The 23944-nt window shown below is 38.6% G+C and overlaps 2 protein-coding genes, 1 long non-coding RNA gene and 1 pseudogene across 3 annotated transcripts; 1 reads left to right on the top strand and 3 right to left on the bottom strand.

Annotated features, from left to right (window-relative positions):
- Nucleotides 1-476: 476 nt before the first annotated feature.
- On the top strand, nt 477-2916 carry LOC121777218 (pentatricopeptide repeat-containing protein At1g10910, chloroplastic-like). Its single transcript, XM_042174407.1, has 4 exons — nt 477-511; nt 600-776; nt 841-969; nt 1711-2916. The coding sequence occupies exons 2-4, from the start codon at nt 636-638 to the stop codon at nt 1714-1716; spliced, it is 276 nt and encodes a 91-aa protein (XP_042030341.1). The 5' UTR covers nt 477-511; nt 600-635; the 3' UTR covers nt 1717-2916.
- Nucleotides 2917-5684: 2768 nt separating this feature from the next.
- Nucleotides 5685-6054, bottom strand: LOC121777228. The gene is made up of 3 exons (XR_006045439.1): nt 5962-6054; nt 5807-5894; nt 5685-5728 (listed from the first exon to the last, which is right to left on the bottom strand). It is a non-coding gene; the product is annotated as an uncharacterized LOC121777228 (long non-coding RNA).
- A 3924-nt stretch (nt 6055-9978) lies between these two features.
- On the bottom strand, nt 9979-13974 carry LOC121776761 (annotated as a pseudogene).
- A 3199-nt stretch (nt 13975-17173) lies between these two features.
- On the bottom strand, nt 17174-18107 carry LOC121777217 (60S acidic ribosomal protein P3-like). Its single transcript, XM_042174406.1, has 2 exons — nt 17805-18107; nt 17174-17472 (listed from the first exon to the last, which is right to left on the bottom strand). Exons 1-2 carry the CDS (start codon nt 17997-17999, stop codon nt 17299-17301), a joined length of 369 nt encoding a protein of 122 aa, XP_042030340.1. The 5' UTR covers nt 18000-18107; the 3' UTR covers nt 17174-17298.
- Nucleotides 18108-23944: the final 5837 nt, after the last annotated feature.

Here is a 23944-nt window from a genome sequence, read left to right on the forward strand (position 1 = left end):
TCTGACTGGGCAGATGATGAACGAGTCTCGACCATGGTTCGCCGCACCAAATTGTTATGGAGTAAAGGCAGCACAACTTTCACACACACAAGATATTTGACAATAGAAGGAAAACGAAGGGTAAGTGTATTTAGTGGAATGGAAATAGGATAAAAGGAATCAGTAAACAATGATAATCCTCCTTGAGGCCACGGCTACACCGTTTACAATGATTTCCCAGAGATACCTTCTTCTATTCTCTGCCATCACTTATATAGGGCCTAGCAAATCAAAATCTCAGCCAATCAAATCCCAATCATTGACTAATCAATCAATCAAATCATAATCATTGACTGATCAATCAATCAAATCCCCCTCATTGACTAATCCCACAATCAAATCCTAATTAAGCAATCAAAGATAACAATAATAATAAGAAAACAATAATAATAAGATTATCAGGATTTTCCTTAATCTTCCTTAATCTTTGTCTTTGCGATCACGCCGCGTATACACCTTCCATGGGCGAGCGGTATCAAAATGACTCCAGCTACTATGATAGGACATGCTAAGAATAGTACAACTCATTGAATTAGCTCCACATTTATTTATCTTTGCAGGATCTCTGTGTCTCTTTGAGGAAATCTCTCGGTTCAATGGGTGCATATTCAGAAGCATTTTCAGTGTATACTATGCTGAAATATAGTAAGAGAACGATGAATAAGGCCATTCATGGAAAAATTTTACACATTTTACTTTCAGGTGGACTTCTTAAAGATGCATATCTAGTTGTCAAGGTACGAATTCTGTTGATAATTGTTCTCTCTGCCCTATGTAATTATTGCTCTTCCATTTCATCAGGATAATGCAGAGTTAATCCCTAAGCCAGCCATTAAGAAGTTTGCTATCTCCTTTATGAGGAACGGCAACATAAACTTAGTAAATGATGTGATCAAGTCTATTCACAACTCAAACTACAAGATTGATCAGGTAGTCATTGTAGAACAGTAAAATATAGATATAAGCGGAAAAGTAAATAGACATAGTAGAGAAAGTAGTAGTGTATTTGGTTTATTTTATTACTCAACACAGGCCATATATATATATATATATATATATATATATATATATATAGGATTGTGATCAATACCAAACCACTCTTAAACCTTAAACGCCGAACAACATCATTATATGATAACATGGAGTTCATTATAATGAACTAATAACAAACATATAATGAACTTCAGATTTCTAAATTATGCATGATGATGTCATTGTTTTTAAATCTTAGAATTCCCTATAATGAACTACAAATAAAGTTGTAATGAACTCCGCGTTATTATATAATGATGTGTTTGGCGTTTAGTGTTTAAAACTAGTTTGGTATATAATACAACCCTATATGTATATATATATATATATATATATATATATATATATATATATATATAGTACAAAACACTAAGCTAGGCTAAGTCACATCACCGATATGAGAAAGAATACTAATATTCTTAACAGTCATATATCACCATGGCAAAATGTGCTTCTATGTCTGCTCCTTTCCCTGTTCTTGCTTCTCTTAAGCATGTACAAATATCCCATTGTACTCAAGTGTAGTACAGGTCTTAATTCTAAGCTACATAAAGTTTTGTAGTTAACCTTGACATCTATCTTGCTTTAAACCGCATTCAATTTTTGTACAAGTTTCTGATATTCACATCTTGGATGAAGATTTAGTTTCAGGATATATTTCACTTGGCCATTTCCCGTTACATTGAGCAACCCGAAAAGAAAGACCTGCTTCTTCATTTGTTAGTGGATGCCTGGTCAAGGTTATGCTGTTGATTCAACTACAAGTGATATGATACTCAAGAATTCACACTTCTTTGGGCACCATTGAATTGCAGAATTAATGTATAAGCATCATACCGTGTTGAAGAAAAATAAATTACGTAGAGAGGAGCAACGGATGAACAAGAGTTCTTAGCGTTAAAGGTGTGCTTTATATGCATGATATATAGGCGTTACCTTTATCCTAGTAGTTATTATTTCCATGTTTATCTTTAGTAGATTTGATTTAATCTCTATAAATACTTGTCAAAGAGGTACCCAAGGGATCAATTAGTTTGTGCCCGAGTGCTGTGATGGTTAGGATTTTGTTCATTTCTTGGTTAGGGTGGTTTGTTCCTTTCTTTTCTTTATCAATTTCAGTTTTCTATATTTTATTCCAGATTTCTTTATCTACGGTTCAATATGTTTCATATGCATCTTTATTTTCGAATGTGAGTCCGCATTTCACTCCGTATCAGCTTAAATTTTATATGCCATGTGTTAAGATGAATGCAAAGGTTGACTTAATGAAGAGGTACTTAAAACTGGTTCCCAGGCAAAACCTTCAGTTTGGAACTTAGCTTTGTAACCTTTTGCATTCTGATGACTATATATTAGTCATATCTTGTACTGGCTGCTGCATATCTTGAGCTCCCACAATTTCCTTACTGTGCGTGCAAAGTTTTCTCCCAGTGAAAGTGGATGCGGTGGATGGATCGATCTATAATATAATGGTATGAAAAGTTCTCTTGCAGATGGAAAATGGAAATCTGCCATTTTCTGGATTTTTTTGTCATGCCAAAAGTGGCCTTGGTCTCTGCACAAGCTACAATTTTCTTGTTCCAGTAGTTTAAGGAATGCTACTTACTGCATGCCATGACTCAAGTAGGATAACACTAGTAATAGCTTCAAACTATTTACCAGTTTATATTTGTAATTTCTTCATACAGTTTCAAATTAAAACTACTCCGGTGATGTTAAATTTTGAGAAATGGCCGGTCATGTAAGAAATTTGATTTACGATTCATAGCAATTGACTGGGTTTTTTTCTATTTTTGTTCTAGAATAGAGTTATCATTCCTCGTTTGTACTGGACTTTTTTTTTGTTCCGGATTTTGGAGAGACGCATGACCCTCATGCGTCTCCTTTTAATGAGACGCATGACGATTATGCGTCTTTCATAAAGACGCATGAGGGTCATGCGTCTCTCTTTTTTTTCGTTTTTTTTAACGACGCATGAGGGTCATGCGTCTTAGAAAGAGACGCATCTCCCTCATGCGTCTTTTATATTTTTTAAATTTCACAGACGACGCATGAGCGTCATGCGTCTTAGGAAGAGACGCATGAGGCTCATGCGTCTCTAACTTGCTTAAATCAGTGTCCCAGGCAGAATAGGCAGAATCCGCGAGAGAAAGAGAGGAAGACAAAACTTGGCGATTTCTTGGTGATTTCGTGGCGATTCCCTTCATATTTCGGTAAGTTTCCTTCAATCTTTCAACATTGCTCCCTTATTTGTTGTTTATTTGCATATTATTAGGGTTTTTGATAAATTTATTGTAAACTTACTAAATTAGGGTTTATTGAAAAAAAATGTCTTTAATTGTTGTTGGTTTGTATATATATTTTTGCAGAAATCATGCAAGTATTCGTGAGTTTATATTGGGGTGGTAGAATATATCAACTTCCTCAAGTGGGCATTTGTTATGATCCTCCTCGTGCGAGAGCTTCCATCGTATTGGATTCATGTGTTTCATTATCTGAATTAATTGCAATGATATGTGCTAAGATAAGAATAGATTCAAACCAACACTTCATCGAAATATCTTGGAGACATTGTTTCTTGGGTACCGGTACGAGTTATGTATGTACTGGGGTTGACAGTGATGAAAGTGTGTTTTTTATGTTCAATGCGGCTCTAAATTCTACTCGGCATATTGAATTATTTGTTGAGTATTCGTCTGTTGGAAATACCTTCATCACACCAATTGTTGATCATGGTGTTGGATCATCTACGAGGTTTGAACCTATGAGCATTGATTGCGGTATGAATGAGTAAACAGATGTTGCAGATGTTGCCGATGTTGGCTAAATTTGGTGGAAAAAATTGAAAGTTCAACTATATATACAATAACATCATTTAGATTAAATGATGTACTACTATTTACTATCTTCTTTAAATTTCATTAAAATCTGCTGCCACATGGTCAATCTTAATTAGCTGGTTAATCTTAATTAGCTGTTTAATTTTCAAATCTAAAAATTAATAATTTTAATTTAGAATAACTAGACTAATACACCGACACATCTTCTGCTAATTTTAGAATGCGTAGTCATGTGGGAGTATAATTTTTATATGGCTAAGTTATCTATTTTAATAGCATATAATTGTTAATAACTTCAGTTTTCTATTTTCATTTTTTGACCCAGTTTGCAGTTTAGAATTTTAATCATATTATTTTCAGTTTATAAATATACTAAATTCTAATCATATTATTTTCTATTATTCAAAATTAAGTGAATTGAGTTTGCAATCAAAATAAATTAAAAGAACAAAACAATCTACTCAATACCAGAGCTTAACCATACACTAAAATCACCAAAAATATTGCAATCTCCAACAAATCATCCAAGTTTCGCCATCAGTAATTGTAACTTCTATTTAGGATAACAGTTGCTACTTATACGACGACGGAGTGTATTTAGACGGTTCAATCCCCTTATTCTTCCTCGTTGACAGTCTCTTGTAAACTTTACTCATGAGCTTCCCAACCCCGCCGCGTGATGAACCCTCCATATCTGGTCGAGGTTGGACATGGATGCTTTGAACAACGTCTTCCTCCTCATTTTCCTCCCCTACGTTGTCAGTTTCTTATTCTCCTTCATCATCCTCTTCTTCAGCTTGTACAGGAGGCACGATCTGATAATTCTGGAAGAATGAATCGACCGACGCTCGGGCTCCACTCCATTGCTGCACGTCTTGGCATTGTGAATATGGGCGACGAGTCCAATCGGGCTCAGGCTGGCTAGGAGAATACAGGGGACGCTCCGACTGTGACTGAGACTCATGCGCCGGGTATGAATACCACTGGGGTGGGTCATGCTCTTGATACTGCGGCTCTGGTGCTACATAATCGGGCAACGACTGGGACATCCTAAACTGCTTTGTATAGCCGTGTCCCCCAGTCCAAACACCAGGCACTCCACGACGCCGTGGAAGTACTTCTGGTTCATAAGGCATGACCACATCCTGATATTGAGAAGCGGGGTACTCCATGACATCAACGTTGTTCGTAGATTCGAGGACATTCTTAACAATTTCTCGAATCTGGCGCACTCATGGGTCCATTTCGTCTTCCGTAGTTAAATGGAAAACCTGCTGAAAACCCTCAACCTAGACAAAAAAATGATACACATATCAATACTAAACAATCTATATCACATGAAACCATATAGTTTAATATAACAAACTTACAAATAGTCTCATCGAAGCAGCCGATTCGTTCATCCCAGCAGTGGCCCGTGTCCCAGGCTGAGTCATGTACGTCACGGTAATCCTGTTTTACCATGCCATATACCCCGGGTTCATGGGAATATTCATGGACATCGGTGCGGCGTATTCGGCAGCTTGGAACCTTTCGTACCTCATGTCCCACTCCCCAATGTAGAACTGATGCGTGTTTGCCCAGTTGTTGCCCTTCTTACCACGCCGATCATTTTTGCCCAAATGATCGGCGTTCCTTAGCATCCTGTCTACATACTGAGGTATATCCTGATACCGATTGAACTGTCGGCGCACTCTTCCAGGCTCATGGGCATCGACATAGGCCCAACATACCAAGTAGGTTTCGCACAAAGAGCATCCAGTCACATCATTGCAGTAGTCAGGCAGTATGCAAGGTGCATATGGCGTCCAGATAAACTACAAAACAGCAATGCAAATGCCAAATTAATTTCATAATAAGTTCATAAATGATGTCTAAACCGAAATAATATTCACCTGGCCAGGTCTAATCAGAGATATTTGGTCACGGTAATGCTCAACCGAGTGTCTAGGAGCATTTCCTATCTGCGTTGTTCCTTTCCACCTATACATAAAATTGATGTAAGAAAATAACCCAATACGCATTAATAAATAAATATTTAGATATATACCTGGCGCCACATGGTGTATATGGCTCGTGCACAACTGGTCCTATGAACGCAGGCCTCAATGTGAGCATTCTTTCCCACGCCCATATCTGCAGAAGGATCATAGGCCCGCCCAACTCTTTTCTCTTATCCATGGAAGCCTCGCACTGATAATGATAAAGGTACGCCAATGCCGCACTTCCCCAACTAATATTCTTCACCTCTTCCGGATCTCCAAGCCCATTCAACCACATAAATGGCACCTTACACCCCGTTGTGTCTGGTAGAATGAGACCTCCTAATAAAATTAGGGCATGGATACGTGCCCTTTGGATGTATACGTACGTAGGTAGGTCATCACCCAGAGGCATCCTTGTCTGGTTGATCAGCGCGGTCATCAGCAAACCGCCTTGCTTTGTCTCTGTGGAAGTATCTGGTATTCATCCCAACAGATCGCGGCACTTGCTGGTCCAATCTGAAAAGTTGTCATGATAGTCACGCCCTGTGAAAACGTGACCATCCGCCCTCAAGCCCCAAATGGCTTGCACATCTTCCAAGGTGATCGTCGTCTCACCGATCGGTAGATGGAAAGTGTGTGTCTCCGGCCTCCAACGCTCAATCAACGCCGTGATCAGCTCATTGTCGACCTTCATGGGCCTCCCCCAATCGATCACGCCTTTGAAACCAAAGACGTCAAGCCAATATCTAACATTCTCATGAATTTCGACGTCTCAAGTCTTACTTTCAGTTCTTCGGACTTTAAATACTTGGGTTGTTCCCTCTTTCATGAGTTTATTTGAAATGTGATTTTTTTGCATATTTAAGACGGACGGGTCTTCGGGTCCATACAATAAATGTCCGCTAGAACTTGAAGTCTCCATCTAATCTAAGTACATATTCACAAAACAACAATTACAAACTCACAATGGCATGTACAAATAACATAATATAACAAGAGAACAACAAGTGATAGAGGGTTGCAAGTGCAATGTGTTAGGTTATAGAACAGTTTTTAGAAGGCCTGATAATTCACTTGTACACACCTAATCTTATTTTTTTTGTTCCGGTTAGTCTTCACTTATTTTAACCAAATTACAACCAAAATCACAACACCAATCATCTCAAACATACCAATAATATACAATACAATGAATTTACCCACTAAAATCAATTACAATTAACTAAACAACAAAAAAATCGACCAAAATGGAGCTATTTGTTATAAACCCTAATTTACAAACATTAGGGGAAATCTAAACAAACTATGCAAATTAACAACAATTAAGGAAGGAAGGTTGAAGGATTGAACGAAACTTACCGGAACACGAGTGGAAATCGTCTTCTTCGCCGAATCACAAAGGAAAAATCGCCAAGTTCGTCGTCTCTCTTTCTGTTTGCGTGAATGAGGAGGCTACTGCCTTCGCTGCTGCTTTAATTCGAAATTGGAGACGCATGAGCCTCATGCGTCTCTTTCTAAGACGCATGATGCTCATGCGTTGTCCGTGAAATTTAAAAAATATAAAAGACGCATGAGGGAGATGCGTCTCTCTCTAAGACGCATGACCCTCATGCGTCGTTAAAAAAAAAAAAAAAAAAAAAGAGACGCATGACCCTCATGCGTCTTTATGAAAGACGCATAATCGTCATGCGTCTTATTAAAAGGAGACGCATGAGGGTCATGCGTCTCTCCCAAATCCGGAACAAAAAAAAAGTCCAGTACAAACGAGGAATGATAACTCTATTCTAGTACAAAAGAAGAAAAAACCCCAATTGACGGCATAAGAATTTTGATGGGTACTTCCTCTCACTCAGCTGGCAAGTTAGATTCACATTTTTGTATTTTCACGATTCTGTTATTAGCTTGAATAATTTCGAGGAAAAAATTTACTTCGTATATAATTTCCCCCTTATAATTTTTTTCTTTTACATCAGTGTCTCACTATATAAGATGTAGTTATAAATAGATTCAATCATCCAAGTATGACATTGTCATAGAGAAATGTGTAAGAAATTGTTTGATTTATGAGCTATGGAAAATCATACACTAAGTATTTGTAAAGTCTATGAACAAAGTACTTGTATGGTTTCAAGAAATTGCTTTATTTGATAAAAACGGGTAACGGAAATTGATCGTGAATAAAACTGGACAGGACAAGGTTGTGAAGGACAAGTAAGACTGGTTTTATTTTGTAGAGGTCAAAATGTTATGATCAATATGGTGTTATGTGTGTTAGTTAAAACTGTTATTTTTCATTGTATTTATCGCTAAACATAGCACTATATATTGAGATAGAAATATAAACTGTTTAATGCTATGTTTTTTGGAGTATCAAACTTAGTATGTCATTAAATCTTCATGTATCATGGAATTTTAAACTTCGTATGATATTAAATACTGCTACTTCTTTAGTTAGATAGTGATTTGATTTAACTGTAAGTAGGTATATTGAACTAAAATATGTAGCTAAAAGAAGACACGTTGACCCTTGGCTTTATCTGGAGAAGATAACTACTAAGCCCCAAAGCATAAGAAACCTTGTTATTGAGAATGTTAACAGAAACACCTCAGTTTGTAACTATTTTATAATAAATAAGGAGATCGGTTCTTATTCTTAAAATAAATCTTATGCAGAACTCTCTAGTTTTAATATCTTTGTTGATCTTAAGGCTCCATGGCTTATTTTATCTAAGACACTTGGTCTAACTTCAGGCTCATATACAAGTTGTATGTATTTAGGGGCATATGATCTTCCAAATAAATGTAGCTTAAAATATGCTAAGTTTAGGAACCAATGTCTATTGGAATTCATTGTAGCAATTATACACCTTTCCATTTAGTTTAGTTTAGTTCTGCTCATGAAAATTAATTTTCAGCATTACCGGTATTTTCTTCTACTCTGTTTTTTTCAAGAAAACCTTGGAACCAATTATCTGCTATGCAATAGTAATGGTTTTGGAATATCTTATTTTTGTTGGCTAGTGTTTCTCCCTTGAATACTAAATTGGAGCACCCCCAAATGAAACTCCATTAAGCATATACAGTCTACATTTTTCAGTTATATCCTTAACACAGTCTTCCAGTTGGCCGTTATAGAGATTTCATAGGTAATATATGATAAAAAGTTGATTTTGTAGGCTTAATTGGGTTCAGAAAGAAGAAGCTAAAACATGCTTAACCGGCGAGAACACTACAGTTTCTTTTATCAGACCAACTTTTGGTATCACAGCAAGGACAACGATTACATGTCTTCCCCCTTATCTTCTCCTGCGTAAAAGAACTTAAATCAGACGATTATTCAAATTTTGCAACTGGATATAGATGCTAAAGATAACTTTATATATTAGGATTTACACCATGTTGGAATAAATATCAGATTCCATCTTTTGGTGATACTTCTAACTGTTTCTGCATAATAGACTGATCAATATGTTATAATTGCATCAAGTCCACTAACTAAAATCAACACTGATCCATTCAGAATCTCTCTCTTATGCATCTGTGGTATATGATAGATTCTGGACCAAGTACAGTAAACTATACATCATTATATGTTGATCTGTGCGCAACTGTGTATATACAAATACGGACCTGTGTGATTTTTTTGCATATGGATATTAGATGCTAGCGTGTGTCTAATGCCCGCATAACTATAAATTGCTAAAATAAAGTTTTAAGAGAGCGATGCAGATGTTGCATCCCAGGTCAACTGGTGTGTGTGTGTGTTGTGTGCGCGTGCATAAAACTTTTGGGAGCACTAGGTTAGATGGCAAAGGGAAAGTTCTTAAGTGTCTTGTTGTGGAGCACCCAATGCTTGTACAATGTACATTTGACTTGTAATGACTTGATAAATATCTATGATACATTAATTCCCACATAGTATGCTTGATATAATATCTTAGAATTGTTTGTCTATCAGACCTTTAGTTTCTGCAAGGCGTTCTGGTGTTTCTAATCTGTATGGATGTTGCATCTATGAATACTGAAACATTGCAAGTTTAAAAGATTAGTAGGTACAAATGTATGCTACTCGACCAAGCATTTCAGATGTTATGATCCAGTTCGGATATGCATTCCCAAACTGCGCTATTGCATTTGAAGCCACTACCAAATGCAATTTGCCACACCCGGTCACCCTTTCTAATCTTGCCTTCCAGATAGCTCAACTCGTACCAAACAGAAGAAGATAAAGTGTTGCCGAATCTATGGAGCGTCATCTTTGATGCTTCTCCATCTTCTTTTTTAGCCTCAGCTTTTCCTCCACGGCATCAATGATTGCCTTTCCACCTGCATGTATGCAGAAATGCTCAAACGCCTTCTTGAAGTTTGGTACGTATTTGTTGCTGCATTCTGAAATTTTCCTTGCAAGACTGACCATCCATACAGAAGCTGCTCAGGAAGTGGTATGCAAGAAGGGCCTAATTCTGTTAAATTTATTTTTAGGGTATTTGCTGCGACATGTAGAAGAGATCTCGATAGTGCAACACCTACAGAGCCTGCTCCATCTTCTTTCTGGATGACTGAGTGGTATGACTGATCATCTGACCACATATGTGTTCGTAAGAGATAGCGAAGTTCGTATTTGGCTCTCAACCTGTCTTACTTCTTGTTCGACAACAATGCCTCCCATATGAAAAAGCGTGTTGGCTAAAAGCATGGACCTGATACTACCATCATAGCCACTAGGGGTCACTGCTTCTATGCTGAGAACTAGAGCCCGCGAGTTGCCTTGTACTCTCAAAAGATCTTTTGCTAAACCAATGGCCAGCACTGCATCCCATTCCACTGAGGCTGACACTCTTGATATTGCTTCTGAACCCAAACTTGTTTATGATCATAACTGTAATGGATGGTGTGGGGCAGAAGATGCTACAGTTGGTTACTAGAATGTCAATGCTATTGGGGTTTTGATACTTTGCTTGCTAAGGAGGTCTTTCACAACCGTGAAAAGAGCTGTTTATGTTTTTTCTTGGGTGCAGCTAAGAGATTTATCAGGTGGGATTTGATGTACTGAAACAGGAAGACATGCCTCACAACCAATACCTCATCCTTTGGATTCTCTCATGAGCAGCACATAGTTCAAAGTGCTTTATGTAGTTAGCTGTTGTGGCACGAAAAATTGGGTGGTGGTAGGTAGCAGCAGGAGTCTATTAGGTAAATATGAGGGGTTTTGGAGGAAGAAAAGAAGTATACAAGTAACAGCGATAGCAATAGCTACTCCATAATCAGAGAAGGAGATACTGTTGGACCAACTTGTAGGTAATAGACATTTTCTCAGATGTAAATTCTTAATTTTGTAAATTAGTTGTGGTTAATGGATTACTACTTTGATCATGAATAGTGCATGCATCGAAGTTGGTATCATGCATTTTGCTTCTTGTCCGTTTATTAAACATTGTGTTTTGATTTCGTATCAAACTGGAAACCTTTTTCCTCTTCTTTTCTCCGTTATGTTTGTGATTTCTAGTTGGAATAAATAGTTAGATTGCATATAACTTGATCGAATGGTACTTGTTCTCAACTAATATTAGTGGTGTCTCTCTATTCAATTCGTGATGATCCGAGAACAGAACCGAAAAGCAAATTAAGATGAGGCTGAACTGATTAACTGAGTTTGGATAACCAATCCAAGACCAAACTAATGAAATAATTGGTTTTGGTTGGCCTTCCGAATTGCTTAAAATCGTATGACAATGGATGACTAGTTTTGGTAATGAGATAATAAGTGATGTGGCAACGAAACAACAACAGAGATGGACGAGGTGGTGGACGCGATAATGATAAGTTGTAATGCATGCAATGAGTCATCCTTGTTGTGGCAGAGAGAGGAAGGGGGGTGTCTCCCAATGTATGAGTGTGTGTGTGTGGATATTGAAATTAGTTTATCCGAGGTTAGGCAATACTCATGGGTTTCATTTCATGCAGTACTATTTATTAGTATCACTATTTGATCCCCTCGCTTACACTACTCATACTCCTCGTCTTTTATTTTTTTTGGTGGGTGGCACGATCGCGTATTGACGAATGGCGTCGGTAATTTTAGAATTTGTGGATTGGACCTTCAGATATGTTTATTTATTGCATGTGGCCGAGGAGCTCAATGCATCGCTACTATGCTATCTTCTAATTATATTGCACAATATCCAGGTTTAATGTAGAATCTCTCTATTATCTATCTATGATAAATGATTCAAGGTCAATTAATATGCATATGCAACTAAATTCTTACAAGTAAAATACATTTAATCACATGCATAGGAAATAACCATAATACTCGTATTCCAGGTAAATAAACTGAAAAGCAATAACTTGTATTGATCTTTAAAGATCAGATGATGGATTGCACATCTTTAGAGTACGTAGTCATTTTCAATATCTACCTCAAAGCTTTTCACCTATCCTTAAGGGTCGTTCTTGGATATCTTGTGAGCAGTATTTAAAACAATCAATTTAAATTAAAACTTGTATTTGTGTCCGTTCAAATGTTGGTACAACGGAAGAATGATCGAGGTAAAACTTGAAAGGTGGTAGCGTCGAACTGATTGAAAAGGTGTGGAATGAAAATTGAAGAAGACATTAAATCCTAAAGTAGAAGAAAAATAAGTACTCCTGTCCTTGAAAATTTGTCACTGATTTCATTTTCATCTGTCCCTAAATATATGTCACCATCAACTTTTACCATTTTTTTTATAATGGACATCAATTTCCACTAACTGATTCTCACTTATATTTTATTATAAAACCACTACGGAGTATATAAAAAATAGGATCTATATGCCACTAACTTTTTTAATCCACTTTCTATTACATTTCTTAATACCAGTGACAAATCAAATAGCGATAAATTATTAGGAACGAAGAGAGTATGTTCGTTCCAATTCAAAACTACAACCCATCAGGTTGACCCACAACCTGCTCGGAACAACCCATTTAACCTGCCAACCCAAATAACCAAGCCTCCTAGCTCAACTGGTTGAGAAGGGAGGCAAGGATATGGCGCCATCCAGGAGGTCCTGAGTTCGAATCCTGGATGGCGCAACTTGGGATTAATTTCCCTGTGGGCCCAAGGCTTGTTGCCTTGGGACTTTGCAAGCATACGGGCCTGGACCAGTCTGAGGGTGGTCAACTTACGAGCCGAGACCCGTCTGAGGGTAGTTAAGCAGCTAGTTCGTGGGCCACGAGGGAAAAGGAGAGGCCGGTGCTTGGCCTGGACCCGTCTGAGGGTGGTTAAGCGGCTAGTTCGTTGGCCACGAGGGGCAGGAGGAGGCTGGTTCAGGCGTGACCACGAGGGGCTGGAAGAGGCTAGTTCGCTTGCCAATGTATCTCGAACTCCGAAGTGAGTGTGTGTGTGTGTAAAAAAAAAAAGAACCTGCCAACCCAAATGGGTTAACTTGTTTAGCCCATTTTGCATATAGGCTGTGATTATAATCCTAACCTAGGTTAGCCCATTTTGTATATGGGTTGTGATATTACAATCCTAACCTAGTAATTTTCTTGAGTTATTCAAACTGACTCGAGAATTTCGAGTTAGATTGACATGCCTATCAATATCTCTCCAATACTATGAATTCAAACTAATTTCACAAATTATAAGGCCACCCGCAATGGGGCGCCCGATGGCGTCCATCGTCCGCGGGTGCGGACGATGCCCACATTGTGGGTAGCCGCCATTGTCCGCGTCCTACGTCTGCGGTCGATGGCCTATCGTCCGCACCATCGTCCGCGCCATTGTGGGATCGGCGGACGATGGCGCGGACGATAGGCCATCGTCCGCACCATCGGGCGCCCTATTGCGGGATCGGCGGACGATGGTCGCTGACGATAGCACGCATTTTCGATGGCTATTTAAACCTCGTTTCTCATTCACTTGTTCGTACGAACATCGCACCTCTCTCATTTCGCTCATCTGTCACATTTCTACCTCTCTCAAATACCAAAATGAACCACGACGATGACGCCACTAGTTCTAGCTCCTCGGAGTCGGGTAGTTCGACCTCGGCCACCTCGGAAGCCTTAGATGCAGTCGTTGAAGAGGCCATGGCGGAATGCTTAGCCCAACTGCAGCGCGATGCGGCGGCGGCAGCGGAGCAGATCCACAGGCCTATTCGACGTCGAAGGTCTGTCCGACGCGACCACGCGGCAGCTCACGAACGTCTGATTGCAGACTATTTTGCCGACCAACCACGGTGGAGACAGACTGTTTTCCGCCGTCGGTTTAGAATGTTGAGTTACCTTTTTCTCAGCATTGTCTGGACGTCTGACCCGGCCTTACACTGATGCAAAAGTGCACGGCTGCACTCCGTCAGTTGGCCTACGGCACCACGACGAACATTTTCGCCGAGTACCTCCTCGTCGGGGAGACAATAGGCCGGGAGTGTCTGAAGAGATTTTGTAGGAGAGTTGTGGAGGCCTACGGCGACACATATTTGCGCAAGCCCACTGCCGCTGATTGCCAGGGCCTGATGAAGATGCACGAGACGACGCACGGCTTTCCTGGGATGCTAGGGAGCATCGACTGTATGCACTGGCAGTGGAAGAATTGTCCGACGGCGTGGAGAGGCCAATTCACAAGTGGATACAAGGGCAGCCACCCGACGATGATCCTCGAAGCCGTTGCTGACCATCGGCTCTAGATCTGTCATGCGTACTTCGGCTTAGCCGGGTCGAACAACGACATTAACGTCCTCAACTCATCCACCCTCTTCACCGAGCAATGCAATGGCAACGGCCCGGCCATCGAGTTCACCGCCAACAGCCGCCAATGCCACATGGGGTACTACTTGGTCGATAGCATATACCCACAGTGGCCTGTTTTTGTGAAGGCGATCAGCTGCCCAATTGGTGAGAAGAGGGCTTTATTTGCGCAAAAGCAGGAGTCGGCGCGGAAAGATGTCGAGCGGGCATTTGGTGTGCTCCAAGCACGGTGGACAATTGTGAAGGGGCCGGCTCGTCTCTGGTTCAAGGAAGTCATCGCCGATGTCATGTATGCGTGCATAATCATGCACAACATGATAGTCGAGCTTGAGGGTGGGAGCATCACTGACTGGAACTATGATGACAGTGCATCTAGCTCGTCCAGCACGGCGACCGAGCCCCCGCTAGAGGATTACCGTGAGGATTCAATGAGGTTCTAGCTAGACAGGCCTCAATGCGCAACCAACAAGACCATGTTCAACTCATGAACGACATGATTGAAGAAATGTGGGCCCGTAACCGCCGTCACTGAGTTTGCGTATTTTTTTTAATTCGTATTGTAATGTATTAATTTCTATAAATTAAATTAATTTTTTTCCCATTTTATGTTGTTATTTAAATATTCAAATAAAATGAAAATTTATAGGGGCACCATAGGGTGCGCGGTGCCACATTGCAGGTGGGTAGGAAGATAAAACTGATGACATGACGCGCCATAGGGCGCCCCATTGCTAAGAGCATGCGTAACGCAAGGGGCCGGGCCGCATCTCGCGAGTCCCGGCCCGGCCCGTCCCGAGCGTAACGCAAGGGGCCCAGCGTTGCACGGTGACGGGCCGGGCCGCAAATCCATTTTTTTTTAGTTCGATGTCTATAAATACGAGCCTTTGTTGTGCATAAATCTTATGTGCATCCAATTTCAATCCTACGTTACATTTCAATCATCTATTAACTCGAACAATTATACCCTTTGTGTCGGTGTAAATGGATTGGTTCAACAGCGATCAACGTGAGATGGAGGAGTTCGTTAACTCGAACAATTGGTACATACCGGCGTCGCCACCATCGCAGCTGACGCCTAGTCCGGGAGTCGGTAGCAACGTCGACGGAACATCGCCGGTCACCACCGAAGAGTTCGAGGTCAGTGAGATGGAGCCCGCTCAAGAGCGGGGCAAGGGGAAGGTGGGCGAGGAAGATGGGCCGAAGAAGTACAGTCCGCAAGAGACAATGTGGCTTGCGAGGAACTACATCGACATCGCCGAGGATCCTATCATCGGCAACCAGCAAACCAGCAAGGTTTTTTGGGAGCGGATTGCTGAGAAGTATAACGCTGGCCGTCCTAAAGGGTCGATCGAGCGTAGCTACGTGAAGCTGCGCAAGCATTGGGGCCGGGTCCAGGCGGATATGAGCAAGTGGAACGGAAAGTGGGAAAACGTAGTCCGGATGTGGCCGAGCGGGCACAACGAGGCGGACCTCGTCCAGATGGCGAAGGATGCGTTCTTCGCTGACGGGAAGAAGTCCTTCAAGTACATCGACGTTTGGAAGCTCGTCGAGAAGAGCTCGAAGTACACCAGCGGTGCCAAGCCGGCGGCAACTGGGGCGGCGAAGAGAACCAAAGTTTCCGCCTCCGGAAACTACTCTTCGAGCGAAGGAGGTCCGGCGATCGACCTCAACGTGACGGACGACGACATCTTCGGCTCCTCTCCTAGCATTCAGAGCCGCCCGATGGGAACAAAGGCGGCCAAGAGGAAAGCAAAGGGGAAGGCAACTGCGAGCAACTCCGCTATGGTGCCACCACCGACCAATCCGTCTCTGGATAAGATGTCCGACACTTTGTCGGAGATGAATATTACATGGCGGATGAGCCAGCTGACGGAGTTGACAGCGAGGGATACATCGAAGATGTCGGACGAGGAGCTCGAGTTGCACCATGAGATGATCGCCTACCTTCGCGCCCAAATGAAGAAGTAGTAGTCGTGGCCGAGGTTTCTTGTATTTTAAATTTGCTTCGTCTAGTAATGTAATGTTAATTTCGAATGAACAATGCATTTTTCCGGTTTCAATTGTTCAACGAATTGCGTTTTCGAGTTAAATAGGTTGGAGTTGTGAATAGTGTCATTTATTAGTTGCGGCCCGAGTTGCGGCCTGCAGGATTACAGCAGTTGGGGCCTGGGCCGCAACTGTAGAGGAATGATGACGTGGAGGGGACTTGGGGCTGAAAATGGGGACGGGGTTACTGATACCCTAATGGCCTAAGCAACGTATGAAACAAAATGATGCAACACAAACATCATATCAGACTATAAACTATTTCACATACTCCTTCCTTCCACCATTTAAAGATCACTTTTGATTAGCACAAGTTTAAAAAAATATTTGACTTGGTAAAGAAAAGTAGAAAGAGAATATAAAAAATTGGTGAAATATGCAGTCTGCATAATGAAAGTGGAATAAAGCAAAGGGAGTATATTTCTGTTCAATTTGCACGCAATTCGATTCAAATCAGAAACCTGCAGCATTTAGCAATATATTTTGCACGCATTAACAAGATCAAAATGATACCAAGATTAAACCATATGATAACGCAAAATCCTAAACCATATGATAACGCAAAATCCTAAAGCAGTTGGAGCAAAACTACAATTTTGTAACAATGGAAATGATAAAAGAATCTACTCATCATCGAAGAGTGACATTCCAATGCCATCTTCATCACTTTCCTCATCCTTCTCTTCCTCTTTTGCAGCTGCAGGTGCCTCAGCAGCTGCACCACCAGAGGCCGCAGCAGCAGCAGCAGCACCGCCACCTCCTACAAAAGGAGCACCATTTCCAGCTCCAACAATAACCTGCATTTATTAGTACTCCATAATTATAATGCAGTATAATAACATTCTCCAGGTCAATCATAAAAAATAAAATTACACATATACTATCTTAATTACCAACACCAAACATACAAAGCGATTATTTAATTTTAAACCAAACACAACAACACAATAATAAAGGAAAGTCCGACATTAATCTGAAAAAAATTTCTCAACTCGTCGATCTACCAGATCAGTAATCAAACAATTGATTTGAAGAATAATCTAAAAACGAACGGGCAGAGAGATCATATTTTGTTGTTTGGATCATCAGTAATAAGAGAAAATACGAAACGAAGAGGGGAAAGAAAAACCTGAAAGACGGCGGATTTAGGAGTGACGTAGGAGAAGGAGGACTGGACGGCGCCGGAGTCGACGGAGAGAGCCGCCTGAACGAGCTTACGCTGGAGGTCAAAGGTGCAGTCAGCCGTAGCCTCGAGGTCGCCTTTGAGCTGCTTCGCCGACCAATCGGAACCGGATTCTCTGCAAACAAATGTGAAAACACCCATTTTGGTGAAGAAGATCTCAAGTCCCTGCTGCTGGAAGAGGAGGCGAATGCACCAATGCTTTGCCGCAGGGGATTTTAAGGACTTCGATTTAGGGTTTTTCGTTTGGTTGGAGGTGTCGTAATGTCTGATCTACCCTTAATAGCTCCTTAGTTTACATTTATCTGTTTTCTTCATTTTACATCTAAAAATTGAAAATTTTCCTTCCCTATTTTTACGCTCCCTCCATCCCGGCTAAGACGACACATTCCTTAACTGACACAGGATTTTAAGAGTTATGAGTTAATGTGCTTAATTGGAGAGAGAAAATGTGAGTGTAAGTCCAAAAATAGAAAGAGAAAGAGAGATGAATAATTTAATAGGAGTGATAAAAAGTAGTTGAGTGTATTAATTGGAGAGAGAAGGTTTTCAAAAAAGGAAATGTGTCATCTTAGTTGGGACAAACTAAAAAGGAGAACGTGTCATCTTAAGTGGGACAGAAGGAATTGCCTACAATTTGATAATTACAATCGCTATATTGCTAACTCACTATTAAATTGCTAACTCGCTATTAAATTGTTAACCATAATTAAATGATAGTATTAGATTTTTAAATGTAGGGCCAAAATCATTTAGCCCCGAACAATTAATACAATGAATGAAAAAAATCAATTAGGGTATTTATATCAATTAACAACAAATTAGTTATAACTAATTTTTAAAAAATATTTCAAAGATTTAAATGCATATAACTATCTCAATTTTAATTACTTTTTCACACAATATATATCAATTTAAAGATAATTTTATAAGAATTCCAACGAGATCTCACTTGCCTATGTTCTGATGTTAAAATTTGACTTTTTTTTGTCATTTTTAGGAATTTTTGAGCAGTTTAATGTCAACATAACTGTCATAATATGTCAACATAATTTGTACAATGTCAATATTAAATTGTGTTGACATACTCAAGGCATTGTGTTGATATGTTTAATATACTATATTGACACAGTGATCAAAAACCCTAAATTTGATAGTTATTCTTAATTTTTTAACATTAAAAAATGGAAAACAAAACTACACATAACAATTTATAGACCTTTAAATCCTATGGCAGTAAGTTAGTTGTAATTAGTAATTAAGAGGTGAGTTAACAATTGATCACACTTTTATATACATATATTGTACATTATTAGCTAAGTTACATTATTAGACTAATATTCTACATTAATCTAACCGTTAGGTCACAAGATCCAATGGACTACAAGTGTTTTGTTTTTTAACAATATTTACCATATGAAAATGAATACATCTCTCTCTATATATAGGGATGTAATCATATTCTTTTTTGTAAATATGGTTCATTCTTCCAACCAAATCTCAGCCCCACAATTTGGAAATATGATGGCCGAAAATTAAGCTTTTTTCATTATTTAAATTATTAAAAAATCAAAAAGGGTAGAAAAGGAAGTTGACATGTTGACCATTTATTTCCATTCCATAATTCTGCCTCCCATGATTTGATAGTTATATTGCATTGATCTATTTTCCTTTCTTAATCTTGAATGTATTAGTTGATTAACTTAATTAATTTTGCAGCATCTTTATATCAACTCATACATCAAGTTCTTGTGATGACTATGTTTAAAAGTGACGACATACATTATTATAACGTTTTCGTACATTATCTTATATAACTTATGTTTGTATCATTTGGTTTATGTTTCATATGGAACTTGATGCACGAATATGGTTTTAAAAGGCACGAAAAACTTAGTTTAATGTACGAAAGAATTAGTTTGATGTCTTGCAGTACGTTGAATCCATATCCTTTGGGTTTAGCATTCCATCGGGCTAGGTTGTAATACCGACCGACTAACGAACACTTTGCCAAGGGCAGGGAGATACTTCATTTCCCCTAGGGTTTAACAATCCATTTGGCTAGGGCATATTACCAACAATTTCCTATAATTTCTGTTTGTATCCTTTGGGTTTTTGGTTTCACACGGAACATGACGTACGAATATGGCTTCGTGATGTACGAACGACTTAGTTTAATGTACAAAAGACTTAGTTTAATGTCTTGTAGCACGTTGCATCCATACCCTTTGGGTTTAGCAATCCATTGGGCTAGGTTGTAGTACCAACCCACTAACGAAAACATCACTAAGAGCAGGGAGATAACTCTTTTTCTTTAGGGTTCAACAATCCATTTGGTTAGGGCATATTGCCAACACTTTCCTATAATTTCTATTTTTATCCTTTGATTTTGGTTTCATACAGAACTTGATGTACGAATATGGTTTTGTAATGTACGAAAGACTTAGTTTAATGTACGAAAGAATTAGTTTAATGTCGATGTTAATGTATGAAAATGGTATTTGAATGCATGAACCTCAGACATTAATGTAATTAAATTACTGAATAATATATGTACATATATAGCTACATCATGTCGCAGTGAATGATATTTTGAAGTCATGTACAATTATGCATGTATAATGTATGATGGGTTAAGGAAGGTTGCATGTCCTCCTTAAAGTCTTTATCACCAAAATATTTTGGGCGCTTTGTACCTATTTAAAAATATTGACATTGAGGAGATTAGACTACAACCAATATCAAGCCAAAGTACGAGGAGATTACACTATAAGCAACATCAAACAAAAGTACATCAAATAATAATGTAGATAATCAACTGTACGTAATGTACATAACATGTTCACCAATGTAACTCAAACTACCTTAACACATATTAATGCCGCAGATATCAAGGACTAATCTAATGTTTTCCATCAATGTACTTTGTACAAGTTCAGGGGTAAATAATGTACATCTGGGATTGCTAAACCTTTTGCAGGATGGATTTAACTTCCGTAACACATTAAACCCATTATAATCTATATTAATAAGAATGTGACATATACATTAAACAATCATAAACGTACATTAAATTAAAAGAAGTATTCATAGTGATTGTTTCATAATCGTACATTCAATAACCATAATCATACATTACCGAATTAATGTACCAATTTGTGTGAATAATGTACACGACTTGAATGTAAAAAAACATTCAATTGGCAACAAGCACTCACCAACAACACATTACAGTCGAAATCACACTTAGAAAGATGGTTTAGGGTGAATTTAGGCACTACATCAAAGTGAATTTCACCACTTTCGACCATAAAATGTAGCAGATCATACCATAATCCAGAATAATGTAGTACATCAGTATGTAATGTAAATATTGGGTTGAATAATGCACAAATGCTTTTTAAAAGAAAATATAGATGAGTATATAGAACAGATAATGTACGAGCACCATTTAAATAATGTAGCAAACCCAAATCGATATCCATCACCAAACCATAAATTGTAAATTGACCGAATAATTGTAGAAGCACTAAAACAAATACCAAAAGTTCAATTAACGAACGACATACGTAGAGAACCTAAAATGAATTTCGGTAATAAAAGAAAATGACCTTAGATTTACAAAAAATGCAGTTTTCAGTATACAAGAAGTGAAATTATTGCTCAATCATCGAATTTCGATCAGAAATATCGGTTGTAAATATTGAAGGGGTAGGCAGCGGAAGCGTGCGTTCTAACGGATCACATAAAATTCTGATCTATTTAGTAGATTATTTAGATAAATTCTATTTGCGTAATTTTCACATGTATTATGCTCATAACTTGAATTTAAACATGCTTTAGCACAAATAATCCCTAAAACACGCTTGCTACAGAGTTGGCCAATTTACCTCGTTGATTTACTGAAGAATCGAAGATGGCTCGCGTCTTTTCCACGTGAAGATCTTGAGTGCTAAACCACAAATCTTCTGACTGGTTCCCGGACTGTCATCTGATATCAGTGTGGCTGATCTCACCAGAGAACTAGGACTTAATTAAAGAAGACAGAAATCCTATCTCCCGGAGGAGCGGGAAATCGTCCCCTGTGTGAATAGGGAGGGGGACGAAAATTTTGGAAGAAAATACAAGTGTATTTTCTATCTCCTTTATTCTCCTATTTATATTTAGTCGAATATTGAGCCCAGTTAGGGATCTATGGAAGAATTTGGATATGGCCTCCCCCAATTAGCTTTTTACTAATTAAATTGAACCCACAATTTAATATATGCTTATATTGGAATATTACGAGTAGCAACTACAGTAGTAATATTGCACTGCCCATCTAATTCCGAAATTACAAGTATTCCCGAGTTTCCATTTGTTTGTCATCAATTTCCCGCGCTTAAGATAGAAACGTCCATTAATTAATCAATGTCTACTATGGACTTAATTAATTAACATATTATTATCTCCAAGAGTGGACTTAGCAAAAAATGCTTGTTTATTATTCATAGAGTAATCAAACTCCAACTAACTAGGTTCCGAATAATAAAACCTTGTTTCGAACTCCTCTTGTGGACGTTATCGAACGAGACTCACCTCGCGCACGATTCAATATAATAGCAATCCTAGCACCGCTAGATATTAATCACCACTACCCAAAATACCAGGATTCTTGGGCTGCGAAAAACCCGTACCTTTTGGTAAGTCAAAGTAGTGCATAATCAATACCGTATGTTCAATGCTAACATACATTGATTAAGAAATTAATTATCAAGACCTCGTCTTTCAGTAGATAGCATAAAGACTCGTCTTGCTGTTAGATCCAATTCAGTGCTATACCACACCAATGTCATCTTATTTCAGTAAGGCTTAGAAATATGCGGACTGACATTGCAACCTTTCACGATAGGTAGTTTAGGCCTATCTAGGTTGTGAAATTCTTATTTTTCTTTGTTCAGGACTGGCCGTGTTACCTTAAAGTGGACGACGCCCACAACCGGTCTACTAAAACAAAGACTTAGACTTTGTTACGTTGCTTATACATTTAAATATGCAATAAATATCCATTAAATGTAAAACATAACAACATTATGACAAAAATAATCTGTTTCATTCCTTTGGAAAATAACATATAGAGTTTTACAGTATTCAATCAATCGAAAGGTGATTTCTAGTATACAAACTCTAACAAATATTGGGTGACATTATTGATCAAGTGAGATTATAAAAAATCTAGTTTCCCCGTTGCATTTCGGTTGGAAACTGTACCAGATTTCGGCTTCTATAGAATACCACCGACGTCTGGTTGCGCCGAAACATGATAGACCACTGCCGATTGATGAGAAATAGAGGGACGTCTGATTTGGGTCGATTTTCTATCGTATTTACTGCGTCAATCGACGACGATTTATGTTTTCTGGGTGATTTCAGAGGCGGTTAGGGTTTTGGAAGAGAGGGGAATTGAGAGAGAAGAGAGACGAAGTGACGGTGAGAGAGTAGAAGGTCAATGGTCTCTCAAAATTGGAAAGATATCATTATGCTGAAATCTCGAATTTTGCAGTTTTGAAACGCATGAATAAAATCTTGTGTTTCGTATTCTACCCCCGTAATGTACCAAATCGGCATAATAATGTAACACAGACTATCACATCTTTTACTAATCTAATCCGTCCAACATCTTAATCCAATGGTTGATATTAAGTTGGAACTTAACACTAAGGGGGCAATAGGACCTTAATGCTACCATATATATATATATATATATATATAGTTGCGTTAGTGTGCTAATTAATTTACAGTAATAACTAATAACGTTCAATTCTGTGTATTAATATTATCCACAGACATAATTATATCAATACAACATGTAAATTTAAATATCAACATAAAGACATAATTTATCAACACAAGAAAGATTGATAAATTTATGTCTTTGTGTTGATATTTTTAACATACAAAAGTGATATTTAGTTATTAGTTATTACTGTAAAAAGTTAGTATTTGATCACACACCTATATATATATATATATATATATATATATATATATATATATATAGGGTTGCGTTAAAGATAGAACCATTCTTAAGTGTAGAACCTAGAACTCTA

The sequence above is a fragment of the Salvia splendens genome, chromosome 18 (assembly GCF_004379255.2).
Source record: "Salvia splendens isolate huo1 chromosome 18, SspV2, whole genome shotgun sequence".
Classification (NCBI taxonomy): Eukaryota; Viridiplantae; Streptophyta; class Magnoliopsida; order Lamiales; family Lamiaceae; genus Salvia; species Salvia splendens.

Bases quoted from the DNA above. Each gene is read 5' to 3' on its own strand.
- LOC121777218 (XM_042174407.1), top strand. From the start codon at position 636: ATGGGTGCATATTCAGAAGCATTTTCAGTGTATACTATGCTGAAATAT. The intron at 777-840 runs GTACGAATTCTG...CCATTTCATCAG, and splicing joins ATGCATATCTAGTTGTCAAG to GATAATGCAGAGTTAATCCC.
- LOC121777217 (XM_042174406.1), bottom strand. From the start codon at position 17,999: ATGGGTGTTTTCACATTTGTTTGCAGAGAATCCGGTTCCGATTGGTCG. The intron at 17,473-17,804 runs GTTTTTCTTTCC...TAATAAATGCAG, and splicing joins CTAAATCCGCCGTCTTTCAG to GTTATTGTTGGAGCTGGAAA.